Source organism: Hemiscyllium ocellatum, chromosome 14 (genome assembly GCF_020745735.1).
Source record: "Hemiscyllium ocellatum isolate sHemOce1 chromosome 14, sHemOce1.pat.X.cur, whole genome shotgun sequence".
NCBI classification, from domain to species: Eukaryota; Metazoa; Chordata; class Chondrichthyes; order Orectolobiformes; family Hemiscylliidae; genus Hemiscyllium; species Hemiscyllium ocellatum.
Window position 1 is genome coordinate 57,057,012 of NC_083414.1, and position 18,762 is coordinate 57,075,773.

An 18,762-nucleotide genomic window follows, 5' to 3' on the forward strand; every position below is an offset into this window, starting at 1 on the left:
CTAACAGATCTGTCAGGCCTGACCTCCCCTTGACGATGCCACGCTGACTCAGCCCCATTTTACCAGGCACTTGCAAATACTCCACAACCTCATCCTTAATAATAAACCTTGCCAACGATTGATGTCAAGCTAACTAGCCTATAATGTCTCGTCTTCTACATCACATTGTTCTTAAACAGGGGTGTGACATGAACCATTTTCCAGGCTGCTGGGACCCTCCCTGTCTCCAATGATTCCTGAAAGATCACCACCAATGCTTCAACCATCTCCTCAGTTATCTCCTTTAAATCCTTGCGTGTACTCAATCTGGATTTATCCAACTTCAGACCTTTCAGCTTCCCCAGCCACCACTGTTAGTGATGGCCACTACACTCAACCCTGCTTCCAGCTCTCTTGAAGTTCTGGTATGCTGCTGGTGTCTTGAGGTGGATGCAGTTCCTCTGATATTGCTTTGTTCCCAATTACTACTTCTGCAGCCTCATTTTCCAATGGACCAATGTCTACCCTTACCTGTGATATATCTAAAAAAACACTTACAATCTTCGTTTCTATGACGAGTTAGCTTGCCTTCATATTTCATCTTCCCCCCATTTATTGCTTTTTCAGTTGTCCTCAGTGGTTTTTAAAGGCTTCCCTATTCTCTGGCTTCCCACTAATCTTTACCATGTGGTGTGCCTTTTCTTTCGGTTTTATTCTTTCCCTGGCTTCTCTTGTGAGCAATGGCTGCATCGTTTTCCCCCTAAGTATGTCTCTTTCTCCTTGGGATGAATTTCTGCTGTGCCTCCCGAATTATCCCAGAAACCTCTGCCATTGCTGCTCCACCATCTTCTCTGCTTGGCTCCTCTTCCAATCAATTCTGGCCAGCTCCTCCCTCATGTCTGTGTAGTTAGCTTTATTCTGATTACATCTGATTCCAGCTTCTCCCGTTTAAACTGCAGGGTGAATTCTATCATATTATGGTCACTGCCCCTAGCGGTTTATTCACCTGAAGCTCCCGAATCAAGTCAGCCTCATACACATCACCAAATCTAGAATTCCTGTTTCCTAGTGAGCTTATAACAAGCTGTTCCAAAAGAAATGTTGTGGTCTTTCAACAAATTTCTTTTCTTGAGATATGCTACTAACCTGATTTTCCCAGACCACCTACACATTGAAGTCCCCCATGATTATTGTAATAGATCCTTTCTTAAATACTTTTAGAGTCATAAAGTTATAGAGAACAGAAATAGACCCTTTGGTCCAACTAGTCCATGCCGAACATAATCCCAAACTAAACTAGTCCCACCTGCCTGCACCTGGCCCATATCCCTCCAAACCTTTCCTATTCATGTACTTATCCAAATTCCTTTTAAACGTTCTAATTGTACCTTTGTCCATCTGCTTGTCCTTTCATTAGGATGCTTATCCTTGGATATTTAGTTCCCAGGCCTGATCCCTTGTAGCTGTGATTCCCACAACAATGTATCTGTCAATACAATCTGCATGAAAAAATCATTCACCTTGTTTCTTATACCATGTATATTTAAGTACAACACTCAGTCATGCATTGACTGCCCCATTTCTCATAGTTGTCCCCTATCTGCTGTGCCTGAAGTTAGATCCCTAACCCTTTCCGTACCTTCTATCCTATTACTTGTTCTAGAAACATTAATAACTTGTCCTGAGCCCTCCCCACTTTAACCATATCCATAATCTCCCATGCAACTGTACAACTTCCCTCCTCTCCATTCCCATTTTGTCTAAAGTCTTAACCATAGCTTTAGTTATGGGATTTGCCAGGACACTGTGGTCCCAGCATGATTCAGGTAGAGCCCGTCCCATCGGAACAGCCCCTTTCTTCTCCAATACTGGTGCCAATGTCCTATGAATTTGAATCCATTTTTCCACACTAATCTTTGAGCCATGCGTTTACCTCGTTCAACTTGTTGACCCTGTGCCAATTTGCTTGTGGCTCAATTAGTAATCAGAGATTATTACCTTTTTGGTCCTGTTTTTTTAATTTAGCTGCTGGCTGCTTGTATTCCCTCAGCAGAGTCTCTTTCCTCTTTCTACCAATATTGTTGGTACCTACTTGGACCACAACAACTGGATCTTTCCCCTATCACTCCAAGTTCCTCTGCAGTCTAGATATCCTGAACCCAAGCACTAGGCAAGCAACAGAGCATTCAGGACCCGCGCCAGAGGGAACAGTGTCTGTTCTCCTGACTCTCCCTCTCCCCTCACAAATTTCGAAGTTCAGATTCCAGCTCAAAGCTCTGAACCAGAGTTCTTCAAGTAACCAACACTTGGTACAGATTTGGTCACTACAAACCACAATGGGGTGCACCCGCAACTATATCGTGCAGGTACAACACATCGCCTGGCCCAGCATCTGAATTGTCTTTACTTAGTTCTTCATTTGCTTTTCTAAAAGTTTTCTACCGGTCTTTTAGCTTGTAATCTGTAAGTATTTATCATACTTACCTTCAATCTGAAAATATTCTATAATAGATAGTCAAATTAGCAGCTTTTAGCAACCAATGCACTTACGGTTTACCTGTGCTCTCTTTTGTACTGGGACCTCGATCCTGGGCTTCAATTTATCCTGTTAAAAACACAACTTTACAAGCTATGAAGCAGAAAAACAAGCAAAAAGCACCTTGTTCCTTTGGCACCACATTCCCACATTCTCCAAACTACATACTTACTCGGGCTGTGTCTCACACTGGACGTGATCTCTCTTTCCTGACCGTGCAAAACTTTCCGATCTAATGCACCTGATGCAGGAACGGCTATACTGATGAGATGGTGGACCACAAGGAAATCTTCCTGGGACCTTGGTAGTTTTCTAATAATATTAATGATTTAGGCACAGGCGTGAGGAAAATGATACGTAAGTTTGCTGATGATGCAGAAAATTTTTGTGGTTGAGTCCATACCAAATTAATAGATATAAGCATTGCTATTCAGGGTAGTGGGGGCGCGGGGGATGGGATGTATAAGTGATTGGGGAGAGAGGAAAATTGGGGTAATGGAGGCCAAAGGCTTCTTAGAAATCAGAAGAAGCTCATTCTGGTCCACAACTAAACCTAAAATACCTTGCTGTATCTCTTCCAGCTCACAATTAGTTCTCAGCTGGGTTTTATCAAAGCTGGGGTGAACCACTGCTCACTTGCTCTTCAAATAAAATTCCACATTGGTTTCTAATAATGTCCCCATCAGGCACCACTGTCAAAAATACTGTCTTTTAGATGAGACACAAACCAAGGCCTCATCTATTCTCCTCCATGGGGATGAAAGATCCAAATGGGCAGTACGTTGGAGAAGCACTAAACAGTTCTCCCTCGTGTCCTAACAATCACTAATTTCTCAACCAGCACCACTGAAACAGATTATTCAGTTATTATCATATTGCTGCTTATGGGAGTTTTCTGCATGCAAATTAGCTGCTGCAATTCCTACAATATAACACTGACTAACTTCAAATAGGATGTCATTGGCTGTAACGCATTTTGTAGTCATGAAAGGTGCATTTCAAAAATGCAAGTCTTTCTTTTTCTGTTTGTGGAATTTAATTTCTCAATGTGCTCCCAAAGGGCAAAGTTCCCTGTCTCACTGGAATTGCCCATTAATACATTCTGCAGTTAAGCAGCAAGGGCTGGTCTTGTTTTCTTAAGGAAGTACAATCAATGTTTATCAAGTGTTATGTGTTTGGGTGATAGCTATAATACTCAAATGAACAATAAGTGAAAATGATTTATGGAGGGTGAACATTTCAAGACAACATTGCTGGCATGGTGCCTTACCAATCAATAGATCCAACAATCAGCAGCAGAGATTAGTGAATCTGATTTACAATTCCCCTGATTTTCTTGTTATCAATCACTAGAAAGTGGAAGGCTTGTGAAATTGACATTTTGAATCCACCCTCTTGAGTGATCTTCCCAATAATACAGACCCCTCTCCAAATTTTCTACTCTTTAAATTTGTTAAATGGACATTCAAGATAAAATAGTGCACAATCCAACTCGACACATCAATTGAGGTTCTTTATCTCGAAAAGAATTCTTTATCTCGTGAATTTCTGTTATTGTATATTGACAGAAAATCTGAATTACATGTGGAGCTTATAATTTTTGACACTACTTAGTTGACGGTACCCTTTCACTGCTGATGTCTTCATCTTCAAATAGGTGTGAATTAGTCTGTTTGTTTGATTCGCACATTATACATTGAGGGTTTTACCTGTGGAGACACGACTCGCAGAAGGATGACTGGGAAATCAGAGGGCAGATCACTGAGGAAAACTTTCAAAATTCTCAGTTAACTGTTCGCATGGTGCTACTGCTAGGCTAGGTTACCCGCCTGTCCTATTAGTTTGAAAAATTACCTGGTATGAGGGACTAAAAGATAGAAAAGAGGCGTGAAATACAGTACAAATTAAAAAAAAACAGGCTTGTCTTTCTCTGATGTAGTTGCACAGATGATAGTTCCTTTTGGTCAACTCCTTTAATATATTGTTGCATAAAAACAAGAACTAATGCAATGAAATTTCATGAACACAAACTCAGATATAAATAGTAACTCATCTCCTCTCAGTTGCCAAAAATTAAGGAGAGCTACCTATGATTTTTAACATTACCAGCTTTGTCACTAAGGAAAATCTCCACCATATCATGATGTTGCAGTTAATGTGCACCTAAGGAGGGTTATCCCTGCATTGATACTTACGCAGTACCTTGGCCAAACTAAAGGAATCAGCAACCCTTATGCCCATTAAATAATGGATTGACACATCTAGGTGTCTGGATGCTACCATCTCTCCTCCAATGCATACAGATGTCCACCCGAGACTGCAAGCCACTGTTCAGTGTCCAAAGGAAATACAGATTCCAAGAAAGATAAATTAGGATAGCTAGTAGGCCAAATCCATTATTACATCAAAGTTTGTAAATGTGTACAATCTTTCTTGGTTATTAGAAAGTGAATGATTTGAGACCATTTTCATTCACAGCAGTTTCATCAGTGAGTAAATTAAAGGGCACTTTTGGCCTTCAAATATGCAGGGAGCAAAGGATTAGCACACTATGACATCTGAGTAGGATACTGCTGATGTAAAATAAATAATTATCCAATCAAAGAACACCTTTTCATTTGTGCATCTAGCCCAACTGCTTTACTGTGAATGTTGGTGGGTAGTTTGTGTCATTGTACAGTGTAAACCAATGTGTACAGTGTGGCCTGGCAGGAGCTGCCCAGCAGTCCTGGAGCATGCTCAGTGCAGACTTGCAGCCTTGTAATAATTAAAGACCTGTTGGCTCAAGTCAAGTTGGAATGTAGAAAGGAAGAAATTATGTTCCCTGTATACCGCATGCCACAGGAATTCATATTCTGACTGAGTATCAACAACTGTTATTTTCTTCAAGTTACCAGTCAACTGACCAGCTTTGGCAGCACTGTCCTCTGAGTCATGTTGGGATTGGAATCATTACTCTGATTGGATTTCAATTTATTGGCAATGCTGGCAGAAGTAGGAGGTAGTTTAACCACTGCATCCATGAGGCTAGTAGGGCTTGCTGACATGCGTTTGACAAATGTTGCTTTGTCATTTGTTGGTGGCTTTGGCAGACGTCTCCGAAGCCAAGGGTGCCTTAAGGCCTGTGCTGGTGTCATGCGTAAGGCAGGATCCCACTCCAGGCAGTGTTTCAGGAAGTCAATGAAAGATTGATCATCACAACCCTTTAGGGCACTGACCCAGTCCCGTTGACCAGGGGGACCTCGGGTTTTTCCTCTTCGAGATCGTCCACCATTCAAATGCACAGTCCCATCAGGAAGAGTTACAATAGAAGAATATCTAGGGTAACCCTTAGAACTGATGAACATTTTGGCTCTTTTGGAACATTCCAGAAGTACTTTTGATGGCATTCCTAATAATTCCATCATGCAAGCAAGTTGATCCCCCTCGTCTTCCCCTGGCAACAGCGGGTGACCAGTCAGCAATTCAGCAAGAATGCATCCCAAACTCCACATATCAATAGCCATCCCATATTGCGCTCCTAGAATCACCTCAGGAGCTCGGTAAAAACGTGACTGAATGTATGTGTAAATTTTCTGATGGTCATAACAGCTGGATCCAAAGTCGATCACTTTAACTCCACTACGGCCCTGTTGCTTCAATAGGATGTTCTCAGGTTTCAAGTCACAATGGATGATATGGCTTTTATGTAAAGCATCAAGGCACTGCAGGATGGAGTGTGCAAATTTACGGACCAGGGGCAGACTGAATCCTTGAAACTTATTCTTCTTGATGAGTTCATAGAGATTCATACTTAGTAGTTCAAAGGTCATACATATGTGGTTACGGAAGGAAAAACTCTCATAGATATGGATAACATTCATGTTGTTGTCCTTGTCTTGCTTCCTCAAATGGTCTAGTATCTTGATTTCCTCTGCTGCCTGCCTGTGAAATCTCTTTTCGTTCCTCACCATTTTCAAGGCGATGTATTGGTGGAGTTTGTGGTCATAAGCTTTCACCACCTGCCCAAAGCTGCCTTTTCCAATTACCTTGATGACTTCATATCGATATGCTATATGATCATGTGGCACATAGAGATAAGAGCCCTGATCATCATCGTAGCTATTATTATTTGGTGCTCCAATAATTCCTGGTCTCTTTTTAGAATTTGGTCCAACAAAATAGATTTCTGAATAGCTAGCTATTTCCTGTTCCTCATATGGTGTAAGTTTGTGTATATAGTGTTTTTTTGCCTCCACTGCAGTCATTGGCTCCCCTTTAGGCCTCGTGGAGATGTCATAGGATTTTATGGAACTGGAGCTGCCTTTTAGTTGGATGGAGCTCTCCAGTTTGTGAGAAGGCAGGGTACTTTTATCAATGGCACTGAGACTATTGTTTGGTGTTGCACATGCTGTCAATTTTGACTCGGCTTCTTCATACAATTCTTGACCTTGGAAGTGTTGATCACCTCCAACACGAAATTGATCAGTCATGGTACCTGTATAGTCACTCTCCTGAAACAGAAGAAAACCAGATTCCTGTTGTGAATGCTTGATGAAATTATCTCAAAAACCACAAACCTACAATGTAAATGCGTTATTCATACCTCTAAATACTGTATAATGATTTATGAAGGATATATATTGAATACTTTTCCCTCCAAAGATCAGCTCATGCAAGACTTATAAACTCCACTGATGTTTGAGTAGGCTTGTTTATTATTTCACTTCCATGCTCTTGAATAAAAATAAGAAATGTTTGTTGTCTGACAATCAATCCTCCCAATCAATGACTTCTACATGATTTCTTGATTTTAATTATTCTTTTTCTACACTGCCATGGACACTCTGCCTCTGACCTTCATGTGCTTGTTGCTCCTAAGTTAAGAATAAGTCTTGGTCTTGAAATTAAAACTTATTGCACCATCTCCAATCTAACTACTTGAACCTGAGGAGTAATTGCTAAACTGCGTGTCTGCTCTCAGTTACTTTACCTTCTTACAGGACAAATAGTCACAGAGTTACGGCACAAATCTTTCCATTTAAAACAAATAGTACCACTATATGCCTGATGAAGAGTACAAAAATGTGACCTCATAATCTTTCAGCCAAAACTCATATGCTGACTATACATCTACCTACATGAAGTCTCACGTCCAGATTCAAATAATCCAACATCACATTTACGAACAATCTGATATGAGATCACAAAGGGAAACTTTAAAGATGGCTGTGTAAGAAAGCTTAAACAAAATGTGAATGCTGGTGAGTTAGGGGTGCTTTTTGAATATTAGTATACATCAGCCATTAGTGCTTAATGTTGCTGAAAACTCATTTGCCACTCTGGTGAAATTAAAAATCTGTTGATGATAATGTATGGACAAACCTATTTCAGAATGCAGATTTCCTTGATATAAAAGTACAAATATGTTGTGAGGAACACTCATCTTAAAAACACACACAGTTGTAATATGACCATACCAATAATCCTAACCTGACTGAACATGTCAGCACCAAATAAGGACAAACAGTGTTGTTTCCATTTTATTACAATTATGTGCAACTTGAATGGATGCCAACTTACTAACACTGTGCTTCCCCTTGATTGCTGCAAGTGAATTTCATTCAATTATTCTAGTGGTTCTCCTAGATGCAACCTGAGGATGAGAATTGTGATAGGTAATTGGCTGCTCATGCTCTACAGGTTTCTGGAACTGAAAGCATACCCCTCCCATGGCAAATGGTTCCTGACAAGATTAATATTTGTTTCTAGGCATTCTGACATTTCATTCCAGTTCCACTGGCATGGTGTGAAAAGGAAGGCCCATCCCCACCTTCTAAATGGAATTAGGGATGGACAGTGAATGTAGGTAGGTCAAGTCTGCAGTGCCCACATCCTGTGAAGCAGTAGTGAAAAAAAAAGGAGTCCGGGCACACAGTGCAGACCTCAATGATACAACCACCAGGCAAGTAGCCTCCAGCACTTGAATTATTTTGCCTCTCCTGAAATTATCAATTTGCCATTCAGTGTGAAGTGCTCATGGTTGGAGATACCCCATCCAGTGTTCTGCTCTTTGTGAGTTTCTGCACAAATTTCTCTCACAACATGATTGATTCAATTACAAGATGGCTGACTGTTAGTGAGTGTGTCATGGAGGACCTAACGTAAGGCATGTAAGGAGGTTGTTAAAATAGAGGAAAGGAAATTAATGTCTGACATGCAAATGACTGCCATGAGGAGAAAAGGAAAGCCATGGTGTGAGATTCAGAGTTATGTAACTCACCCTCCTCTTTCCCCCAGCCGGAGCCACAATAAGAATTAGTTGTATAATTGTTAATTACAGAGGGCTAATACACAGCTAATGTACTTCTTTATCTACTCTGGTCAAATCATTGAGCACTTTAGTGCATTGGCCTAAATTTCTAGAGATGAGAAGAGTTTGGTTCTCACTGGTAATGCTGTTTGCTCCACAAGTGAAATTTTTGGAAGGTTTCCCATGATAGTCACCCATAGCCTAATTTCCTGATCTTAGTTTCAACTTTTGTAGACACAGGCCAGGGTCTGAACTTATGTTATTTCCTGTGCCAATTGCTTCAACTGGCTGCAAATACCAACTGGTCTTGTAATACAGATTCTTGTGAAGGAGTGCAAAACATTAGTGAGGCATTTGACTGCTTCTTACAGAACTGCTGTTTTTGCGTGATTTGTTGCAATCTATAGCCAGAGCTGACTAACGAAAGGCTGCACTTAAATCCCCAGGCATCCTAGAAAATAAGATCTATTTTATTCAATGAGCACGACTCCCAAATGATAAGCAAATGTTCTAACTAGGAAAATCTCCTCAAAATACCTTGTGAAATCAAACAGGCAATAGGAGCAGCATATTTCACATCGGAAGCAATTGATCTGCTAGATTGTCCGGCTAACCATAAAATTGTATTTGAAGGGTCTTAAAGGTTATCTAAGGTGGACATGTTAACTCTCATCATTCAGGGTCTCAACAAATGAGATTAGATTACTGTCTGCTACACCCTCCTGTCCTATGACATAATGCATCTCACATGTTTTGCATGAATTAGCATGCTGAAATCTACGGTGTCATTGTGCTACATCAGGCAGTAATTCACAACATCTTAATAATGAGACAGAGTGATGGCAGCAAAGGAAAGAAAATGAAGTAAATCTTGGATCCCACTACCTCATGTGACTTCCCACCCGACATGCCCAAAAACCACTGTGTCGAAAATCACTCTGCTCAGTCACATGAAGACCCAAGGCAAGAGCTCGCAATCCTGATGTCATCTTCAAATTGATGACAATCCTATGCTTGATCTGTCAAATGACTAACCCATTAATACTGTGCCATAATGAGTCTGTCCATTATATCTGACAGCACCCTACAATACAAATGGCTAAACAAGGCTGTCATGAGTAATACATAATTGGTACTTCTTTCATCCTATGTGTGTTCTCGAATTGTATGTAGAAACATTCCCAGCAATGTGTTCATCTAGTAGCATGGAGTTTTATTTAACTATAATCTGATAAACAAAGTGTCTATCTATAACTTATTTTATATTATTTAACAAAGATTGAGGTAATTTTGCATTTTTCAGTGTCAAATATCTTTTCTGATTAAATATAAAACTTAGATAATTGAAAGAGGAGGTGGAATTTTGTAAAAGAAATCAAATGGAGGATGATGAAGAACTGGCAGCAAAGAGGAGTTGAGGCCTGGGGCAGATCAGCCATGCTCTTTTGAAAGGCGGGGTAAGTTTAAGGAGCTGAATAGCCCAAGCCTAATCCAGCTCCTGGATCTAATGCTGTTAGCTTAGTGTCATTGTTTCGGATCAAGATTCCTCTGTACTGCACACAGGGGTAAGCACTGAAACACAGCAGTGTGGTTTCACTATAACATGCACCAATGGAGTGGCTAGTTCTGGGAGCACTAAAGACTGCCAAAAGCTGTTCAATTTACAGTTTTTTTGTGCGATGAAGTTGGGCTCACTGGGAACTAGATTAACACGGACCACACTGTTGATTGAAATGAAGGCATTTTAATAGTCAGCAGATAGAAGAGGCCTTCATCTTATTTCCATGTAATTTTCAGGAAAGGAATCTTTAGTATCAGAGTACATGGGTCACATTTGGTCATCCTAATGCTGGACAAATCTTTACCATGTTGCTGAAAATGATGTTGGGGAGCTATGCATTCCAAATTTACAGCTGTTGGTCATAATATTGACTGGTGTAGAAAGCCTGGCAGTTGATGAGGCATGCATGATTCCAGTGTGCACACTCGAAGTGGCATTTGGTTCAGGCTTTTTAATGTTGCCTCAATTTTACTTTCTCTGAGTCTGAAACCTGCAGCAAAGTGAATATGTTTCAAAGCCTATGTGAAACATGACAAGTCTGTCAGTTTGTGAACATTGCGAGAGCGTCATGTAGGATCAGGTATGTTTTCACAGGTACTAATAAAAGGTCTTATCAACTTAAAATGTCATCATTAGATACTGTTTGATAAGTTAGTTATGTTCCCAATGCAATGATTGATCATAGAGCTTTGTTGTCAAAACATAGGTGATCAGTAAATTGACCACCATTGTGTAAGCTTTCAGATGCATTTGAGTACTCTCTCCAGCAAATCTTCTTTGCATGTAGCACTTGGATACTGACATTTTGGTTTATTCATTGATTTTAAGTTCAGATATCTGTTAAGCTCCTGAAATTGCTGAACAAATACATGACTTCTGTGACTGAAAGTTCATCTCTTGAGCTTTGAAGTGTGAGCAGATAGCTAGTCAATTGTTCAGTAAACTTCAGATGTATTTTGTGTTTAGGTCTGGAAGATTGGTTTGTATAGTTGTGGAATGGAATCTCATTATGAATAGTTGACTACATTCCAACCCGCACTAAGTGGTTTGGTTCAGCAAGGATTGTATTCACAGTTTTGAAGGGAGCTGAGAGCTTTGTCTAATTGACTGCTTTCTGATGAGTTCATCAGATTAATTTGCATGGTCAATTCTTGATTGCCAAATTTATAATCAAACTCCAGCCTCATGGTTTGCAATCTCTTTCCATGTTAATTACTGGACAGGATATTGTAAAAGGAACTTCTGCATGTTTTCTCTGTTAGGTATTTTAAGTGACCAAGTTGTTGATCTGGGGTCATGCAATCATAAAATTTACATAATGCATACTGGAAAAATGTATATTTAATTAACCTTATGTGTTTATCCTATATGATTATTAGACATTAATGTCCTGCTCAATGCCAACCCAGAAGTCTAGTACTGGGGATCCAGGCTGTACAAACAAAATCTGATTGACGACATTTCTATGGGACTGACAGTGCCCACAATAAAGAGGTGCATATTTACATGTTTTTCCATCTAAGCACTGTTAGCAACTTTAAACAAAGATTTTAAATTTCTCTCATTATGTGAGCTACAGCACGTTGGCAGAATTATTTAGATGTCTGACAAACATAGACTATTGTCACTGAAAGAAACACACATGCATATTTACCAAAAGGGAGCTACAGCAAACAAGCTCAGGAGGTAGATAGAGGGGTATATGAACCCCATGCAGAACTTTGACCAAATGCAGTGAATACTCATCAACATTGTTTTCTCTTGAGGCCTGCAAACTGTTCTTTCCGGGATCAGGAAAGAATTCAGAACTTTGAAAATCTATTTGAAATAAAATTGCTCAGTCAGGGATTCTTAAACTCTAAATTGATTTCCCCATAGCTATGTACTATTACAGTAAGCATCTCTTCATGCATTGATTATACATCTAATTAATCTGCATTATTTCTTAATATAGCTTATGTAAAAGGAATTTAAAATGGAGTCTGTTCATCGCAAGGGTTAATGAAGTTGAGTCAGTAAGTCTGTGAGCTCACCAGATTTCAAATTTTTTTAATCGTTTTATACAATGTTAAAGTCACTAGTAAGGCCAGAATTCTTTTCCTCCATTCCCAATTGCCCCTTAAACTGAATGGATCAGACATCTAAGGGTCAACTATATGCTATGGGTCTGGCCAGGATGGAAATTTCCTTCTATTAAGGATTTTAGTAAATCAGGTGGGTTTTTTTTACATCACTGGTAGTCATTATTATTGAGACTAGTTTTCAATTCCAGATTTTATTGATCGAATTTACATTCCACCAATAGCCATGGTGATATTTGAACTAATGTTCCCAACACATTAGCCTTTGGCATCAAATTCAGTGACATTACCACTCTGTACTACTTCCCCTTAATTGTCCCTATTCTTCGATATTTGCTAACTTTGATATTATTTCTGCTGCTCTGAACTGATATAAATGCCGTCTGCAAATATGGCACTCTTGAGGAGTTGGCAATGTCATTCGGAATTTCAGATAGCTTAACATTCCCTTAATGACGAGCTTGAAATTTGCTGTGTTTTTGGTGAGGATTACTTTGTACTTGTTTACAGTTGCACTGGTCATCTACCTCCATACACTGCAGGTGGAGCTGACACTGCTTGTGCACCAGGTGTAAAGGTCAAAGTTTAACATATTGTTTTTGTAAGGAGATGAAGCCCATTAACTTAATACAGACTGACCTTCACATAATGTCAGTCCATTTAATGTTATTTTTCAAGAACACTGTTTCCTTTCAAGGGCCTTTTTTAAATGTACATTCTTAGTTCTGGTTTAATTTCATGCCTGACATGTCATCACATCATCCCCTGTCAGGCACATGGTGCCAAGAGAATGTTGATTCTTTATGCCTTTCTCATTAACAACTAGATAAATTAGCCTTCTGTGCCACAAGAAAAGTACAAATTGCATCCCTTTAAAAGGGCATAAATGCCATTTCTTCACCCACCTTTAAAACTGACTTCGACAGTGAGAAAATTCTAGTTATATCAGTGCAGTGAGTGCTTTCTTCCCAGTACTGGGGGCAGCCCAGAGCAGTTTGGCAGCTCACTCTTTACGATATTGTGGAGATGCTGGAGTTAAGGATGGAGCAGAGCTCTGAAAGCTTGTAATTTTAAATAAACTTGTTGGACTATAACCTGGTGTCATTATTTGATTTTTGGCCTGTAGTTATACTGGATCAGCAAAAGGCATTTTTCAAAGCACAGGCAAAAAAGCAAAACTAATGCATTCTAGCAGGAGACATGACTTTTTAATAATACTAAAAACAACAGGTGAGGAATTACAGTGAGATAGAGAGGGCAAAGGACACTCAGTGGTCAAACAAAGTGAAAGCATAAGCCACACAATGGATGTGAATAAGAAGCTGTAATGGGGCTGCAGCATTTTCACTGAGCTGTCGTGGAGCAGGTAGAAACAAAACTGTGAAAAACAGCCAAACTATATTTTTTTTAAAAAATAGGGATTAAGGCACGGTTGAACCATGTCATAGCCACCAACTAGTTCTGTTTAAATAATATTAAATCCATCAATGTCAACCTTTTGGTACTGCTAGCCACAAAATGAGACAAGCCAAAAAGTTTCCATAATATTTCAGAAACCTGAAATATTCATCTACCCCAGAAATTTACTTTTAAAAAAGCTAATATATATACACCAATTTATAGATGTCAGTTTATGCATTAGTTCTGTTATATTCAAAGGTATATTTCAGTATTTCAACATGTATTTTGTCTTGTTTCAGGCAAGGAAATGTTCAAAGTAGCCTAACTCCAAGTGTAACATTGATTTCTATGGGATTTGATTATTCACTGAAAGTTGTTTTCAAACTTTAAGTGAGGACTACCTTCTCTGTGTTTGAGGTAGATGCATTGTCCCCTATTTAGGATTCAATAAGAGATAGATGGGGTAGTACGCCAAACAATGTGTGTTTCTAACTTATAAAGACATAAATACAATTTTAACAGAAAAACAGGCATAGAAGTAGCTTCATAAATTAGACAGAGGAAAATAATGTGTTTATTGTTAAGTAGGGAAAGTATAATTCTGTTTAAATTTAATTTATTTTAAAGTCTATATTCCATGTGAGTAATCGCTTCGAGAAATCAATGGTGAAAATTGCACCATAATAAATCAGAAATAAATTCTAATGTTGTGCTGCATATATTTAGATAAACACTAAATAATAATGAGTTGGAAAGGTTACTGGGAGAAATTTTCTGAGGTCCCATAACATGGGGAGAGATAGCATTGACTTGATGCAGGTGGCTTCTTGGAAAATCTCAGGTTCACTTACTTTTTGCAACCATCAGTGCACCTATGATTTTGCAAAAGTCTCCCACTTCACACAAAGCCTTGCTGGTGTCATGGGTTCTGAGAAAATTTAGCCCTCTCATACATGCTATGCATGGGAGTTGACTTAACTTGCATGTGATTGATGTGAGTAGGTACTGAAGCACCTTCAAGTCGACGAATGCACCTATAGATGTCCGTTTCATCATTTTGTTGGCTGCAGGAACTCCTCCGAGCCAGTTGCCAGTCATCCAAAGATGTCATCACTCATTGGCACTCACCATATATAGTTATTCAAAAATCTATGGAAATGAAGAAAGAAAATGCAAGAGAATGTAAATCAAAATCTTATTATTATAACTCTTAAGTTTGCTGCAAGCGGACAGGATGACAACTGAGGTATCAATCATGTGGAATCTGGTTCCTCACTTTATACAGAGTCAAGATAACTCTGGCATAAGGAAGTGTTACAGATGCAAACAGAAAATACACTTGGATTAGCCAAAAATGATGCCTTAATAACAAAGACCCAGATGCCATGTAAGAAGTTCCAAGTGACACTGCAAGCAAATTAGAAATGAGAACTGAAATTGCTGGAGATACCTAGTCTGTCAAAACCAATGGAGAGAGAAGAAGATTAAGCGTTTCATGTATCTGACCTTTCATCAGAACACAGACTTGAGACACTGGGCTGGTTTTAATGGGTCTGTAAGATTCCCTCAGCAAAAAAAAATACATAAAATACTTAATCTTTTTCTCTCTCTATTGGTATTGACAGATTAGGTATCTCCAGCAATTTCAATTCTCATTTCTAATTTGCTTGCTGAGTCACCTGGATCTTCTCACATGTCATTTTGTGGCTCACCCTGAAGGCATTTGTCCCTCAGCTTGGAATTGATTGGTTTAAGGTAAGTTATTACCTAGAGCAGGCAACAACGTCTGATAGTGGGCTGGTGCAAACAGGCTGGGAAGAAGGAAGGGAATGAGCCAGAGAACTTTGAAAGGCATATTAAAGGAAAGCCTCTCCTGTGCAGTGAGAGCTGAACATGGTTCAATTGACCTCTGAGAGCCAGGGCTTTCTGAAGTCTCTGCTGACACTGGTAAACTTGTACTGGTGGTTACAGGGTGGGCACAGCATTCCACACCATTTGCAAATCTGCTGCTGAGAGACTGTATGTGCCATTCTATTAACTCTTGTTACTCTCTCCACAGATATTGCCAAGGCTGCTGATTTCACTGAGCATTATCGGTTTTATTTGAGATTCCCAGTATCCAACTTTCCAAAAGTCCAGCATCCGGAACTGTGCTTCTGGATTAAAACAGCAATAAAGCCACTTGAAGGAGATTCTATCATCAGTGATTATAACAATAATACAAACGCATGAGATTGTCTCCTTAGGAAATAGATCTTCAGTAACTTATCACAATACTCATCTATAAGATTAAACAAAAAATGTGGAGTTCAGTTTCATTGTATGAAGAGAAGAACTTCATTATACTTGAATAGTTTTCACATGCAAAGAGGGTACCATGCTTGAAAATATAAATGACACACTTGCAAAGCATTTATACATAAAATGTGTCCACCATATTGTATTAGCCAAACTGATTTGCTCAGAATAGAGACAAGTAAAAAAGTTTATTCTGCATGAAGCACCCAAATCAAAACAAGCCAGTCAAATTACTCTCACTGTCTTGTGAAAGCGACCAAGTATAAATTAGCAATTGCTCTGAAACATACAAATCAATCATTTCTAAGTAACTCAGCCACTGACTCTCCAGAATCTGTCCGCTGTCATCAAGGCACAAGTCCACAAGGGTGATGGAATACTCCCCACTTGCCTGGATGAGAGTAGCTCCAACAACATTCAAGATGCTTGACACCATCCAGGACAAAGCAGCCCCTTTTATCAGCAGCCCATCCTTCACCTTTATCATCCAAACCCCCTACACCAATGATGCAGAGTAGCAGCAACATTGTTTTCTCTTGAGGCCTAAGGACAATCCTTCTTAAATGCAAGAAAATATTCAGAGTTTTGAAAATGTATTTGAAGATGTAAAGTGGCAATTTGCTAACCTCCTTTGGCAGCACCTTTCATACCTACAACCTCTACCACAAAGACAGCAGATATATGGGAACGTCATCACCTGTAAGTTTCCCACCATGCCATCCTGACTTGGAAATATATCACCATTTCTTCAGCATCACTGGATGAAAATCATGGTAGTCCATTCCTAATAGCATTGTGGGTATCCTTGCATTAAATGGACTGCAACAATTTAACCTTGTCACTTACCAAGAGATGGGCAACAAATGCTGGCCTTCCTCGTAACTTCAAACATTTTTTTTTCAGGTAACCATGGTGAGTACTGAGTTAGTGGGCGGCACGGTGGCACAGCGGTTAGCACTGCTCCCTCACAGCGCCAGAGACCTGGGTTTAATTCCCGACTCAGGCGACTGACTGTGTGGAGTTTGCACATTCTCTGCGTGGGTTTCCTCCAGGTACTCCGGTTTCCTCCCACAGTCCAAAGATGTGCAGGTCAGGTGAATTGGCCATGCTAAATTGCCCTAGTGTTAGATAAGGGGTAAATATAGGGGTATGGGTGGGTTGCGCTTCGGCGGGTCAGTGTGGACTTGTTGGGCCGAAGGGCCTGTTTCCACACTGTAAGTAATCTAATCTAATCTTAACTGGCTATTATGACCTTTTTTTTAGATGTAGCTAATGAAAAGTTGCAATGTATGCATGAGATTTTCTATATTTCAGAAAATATAGTGTTGTATATTTTTCAAGTGGGTGAGGTGGGGAATCGGGCTGTCTACAATCTGATTTATGGTTAGTGCCTCCTGGGGTTGGTGACTTTTGTTCACTGTCCTTTCACAGCACCTACAACTATTCAAGTGGATTTGAGGCACCTTTATTCCAATCCAGTAGACTTAGGAAATGATGCTGCATGTATAAGATGGTGCATTTATTTTTCAAAACAAATTACTGATTTTAATTGTGCATTGGCTGTAGTCATTGTTGAGTATATAAATATATTTTTAAAATAGCGGCACAGTGGCAGGGACCCAGGTTCGATTCCAGCCTCAGGCAACAGTCTGTGTGGAGTTTACATGTTCTCCCCATGTCTGCATGAGCTTCGTCTGAGTGCTCTGGTTTCCTCCTGCAATCCAAAGATATGCAAATCAGATGAATTGGCTATGCTAAATTGCCAAAAGTGTTCAGGGATGTGTAGGTTAGATGCATTAGTCAAGGGTAAATATAGGGTCGGGGGAATGTGTCTGGGTGGGTTACTCTTCAGATGACCAGTGTGGACTTGTTGGGCCATATTCAATGGAATCCCTGCATAGATGAATGGTTATTGACCTGAAACTTTTAATGCTCTTTGTATCTGACTGAGCACTTTATTTTAGATTATCAGCAAGAGCAGGTGAACGCGAGGACTGCAGATGCTGGAGATCAGAGTCAAGATTAGAATGGTGCTGGCAAAGCACAGCCAGTCAGGCTGCATCCGAGGAGCAGGAAAATCGACATTTCGGGCAAAAGCCCTTCATCAGGGCTCTAAGCTTGACTATTGGCAAGAGCTGTATGTTGCATTGTATAATGGTTTGTATACTGTTAATAACATAGCAAATGCTTTAGAATATTCTTTTAGTTGACTGTTTTGATGTGTTTGTTGATTGTTAAAGTTGTAAGTTTACATAAACAACTGAAACTACTTTAGCAAGCTTAACTTAATGCAATTTGCAAGTTCCATCAGTTAACAGAGGAACAATAAAAATATACACACTGCTGAGACAAATTTCCTGTACGAATGTTGTAGATGTGGAATGTTGAATTGCAGTGTAAACAGAGTTACAGAGTAATTAATTTCAAATAACACGAAAAATTGATCTAAAATAATGCTCCTATTGGAAAAATTCAGTATCTCATTTAGCTTTCAATTATTGTTGAAGTTTCTTTTAGTGCGACTTTTAATTTTTTAACTTGCTTCTTTATCTCAGATAGTCCATTTTTCCCCCTCTCATTAAGTGGTTTTCTGTAAAATTCAACTTTCTGTACA

At 39.5% G+C, this 18,762-nt stretch overlaps 1 protein-coding gene across 1 annotated transcript; it reads right to left on the minus strand.

Moving 5' to 3' along the window:
* Positions 1-5,412: 5,412 nt before the first annotated feature.
* LOC132822489 (dual specificity tyrosine-phosphorylation-regulated kinase 2-like) lies at positions 5,413-6,987 on the minus strand. The gene has a single exon (XM_060835866.1). It carries the CDS (start codon positions 6,985-6,987, stop codon positions 5,413-5,415), a length of 1,575 nt encoding a protein of 524 aa, XP_060691849.1.
* Positions 6,988-18,762: the final 11,775 nt, after the last annotated feature.

Excerpts from the sequence above, each read along its gene's own strand:
- LOC132822489 (XM_060835866.1), bottom strand. The coding sequence starts at position 6,987 with ATGACTGATCAATTTCGTGTTGGAGGTGATCAACACTTCCAAGGTCAA.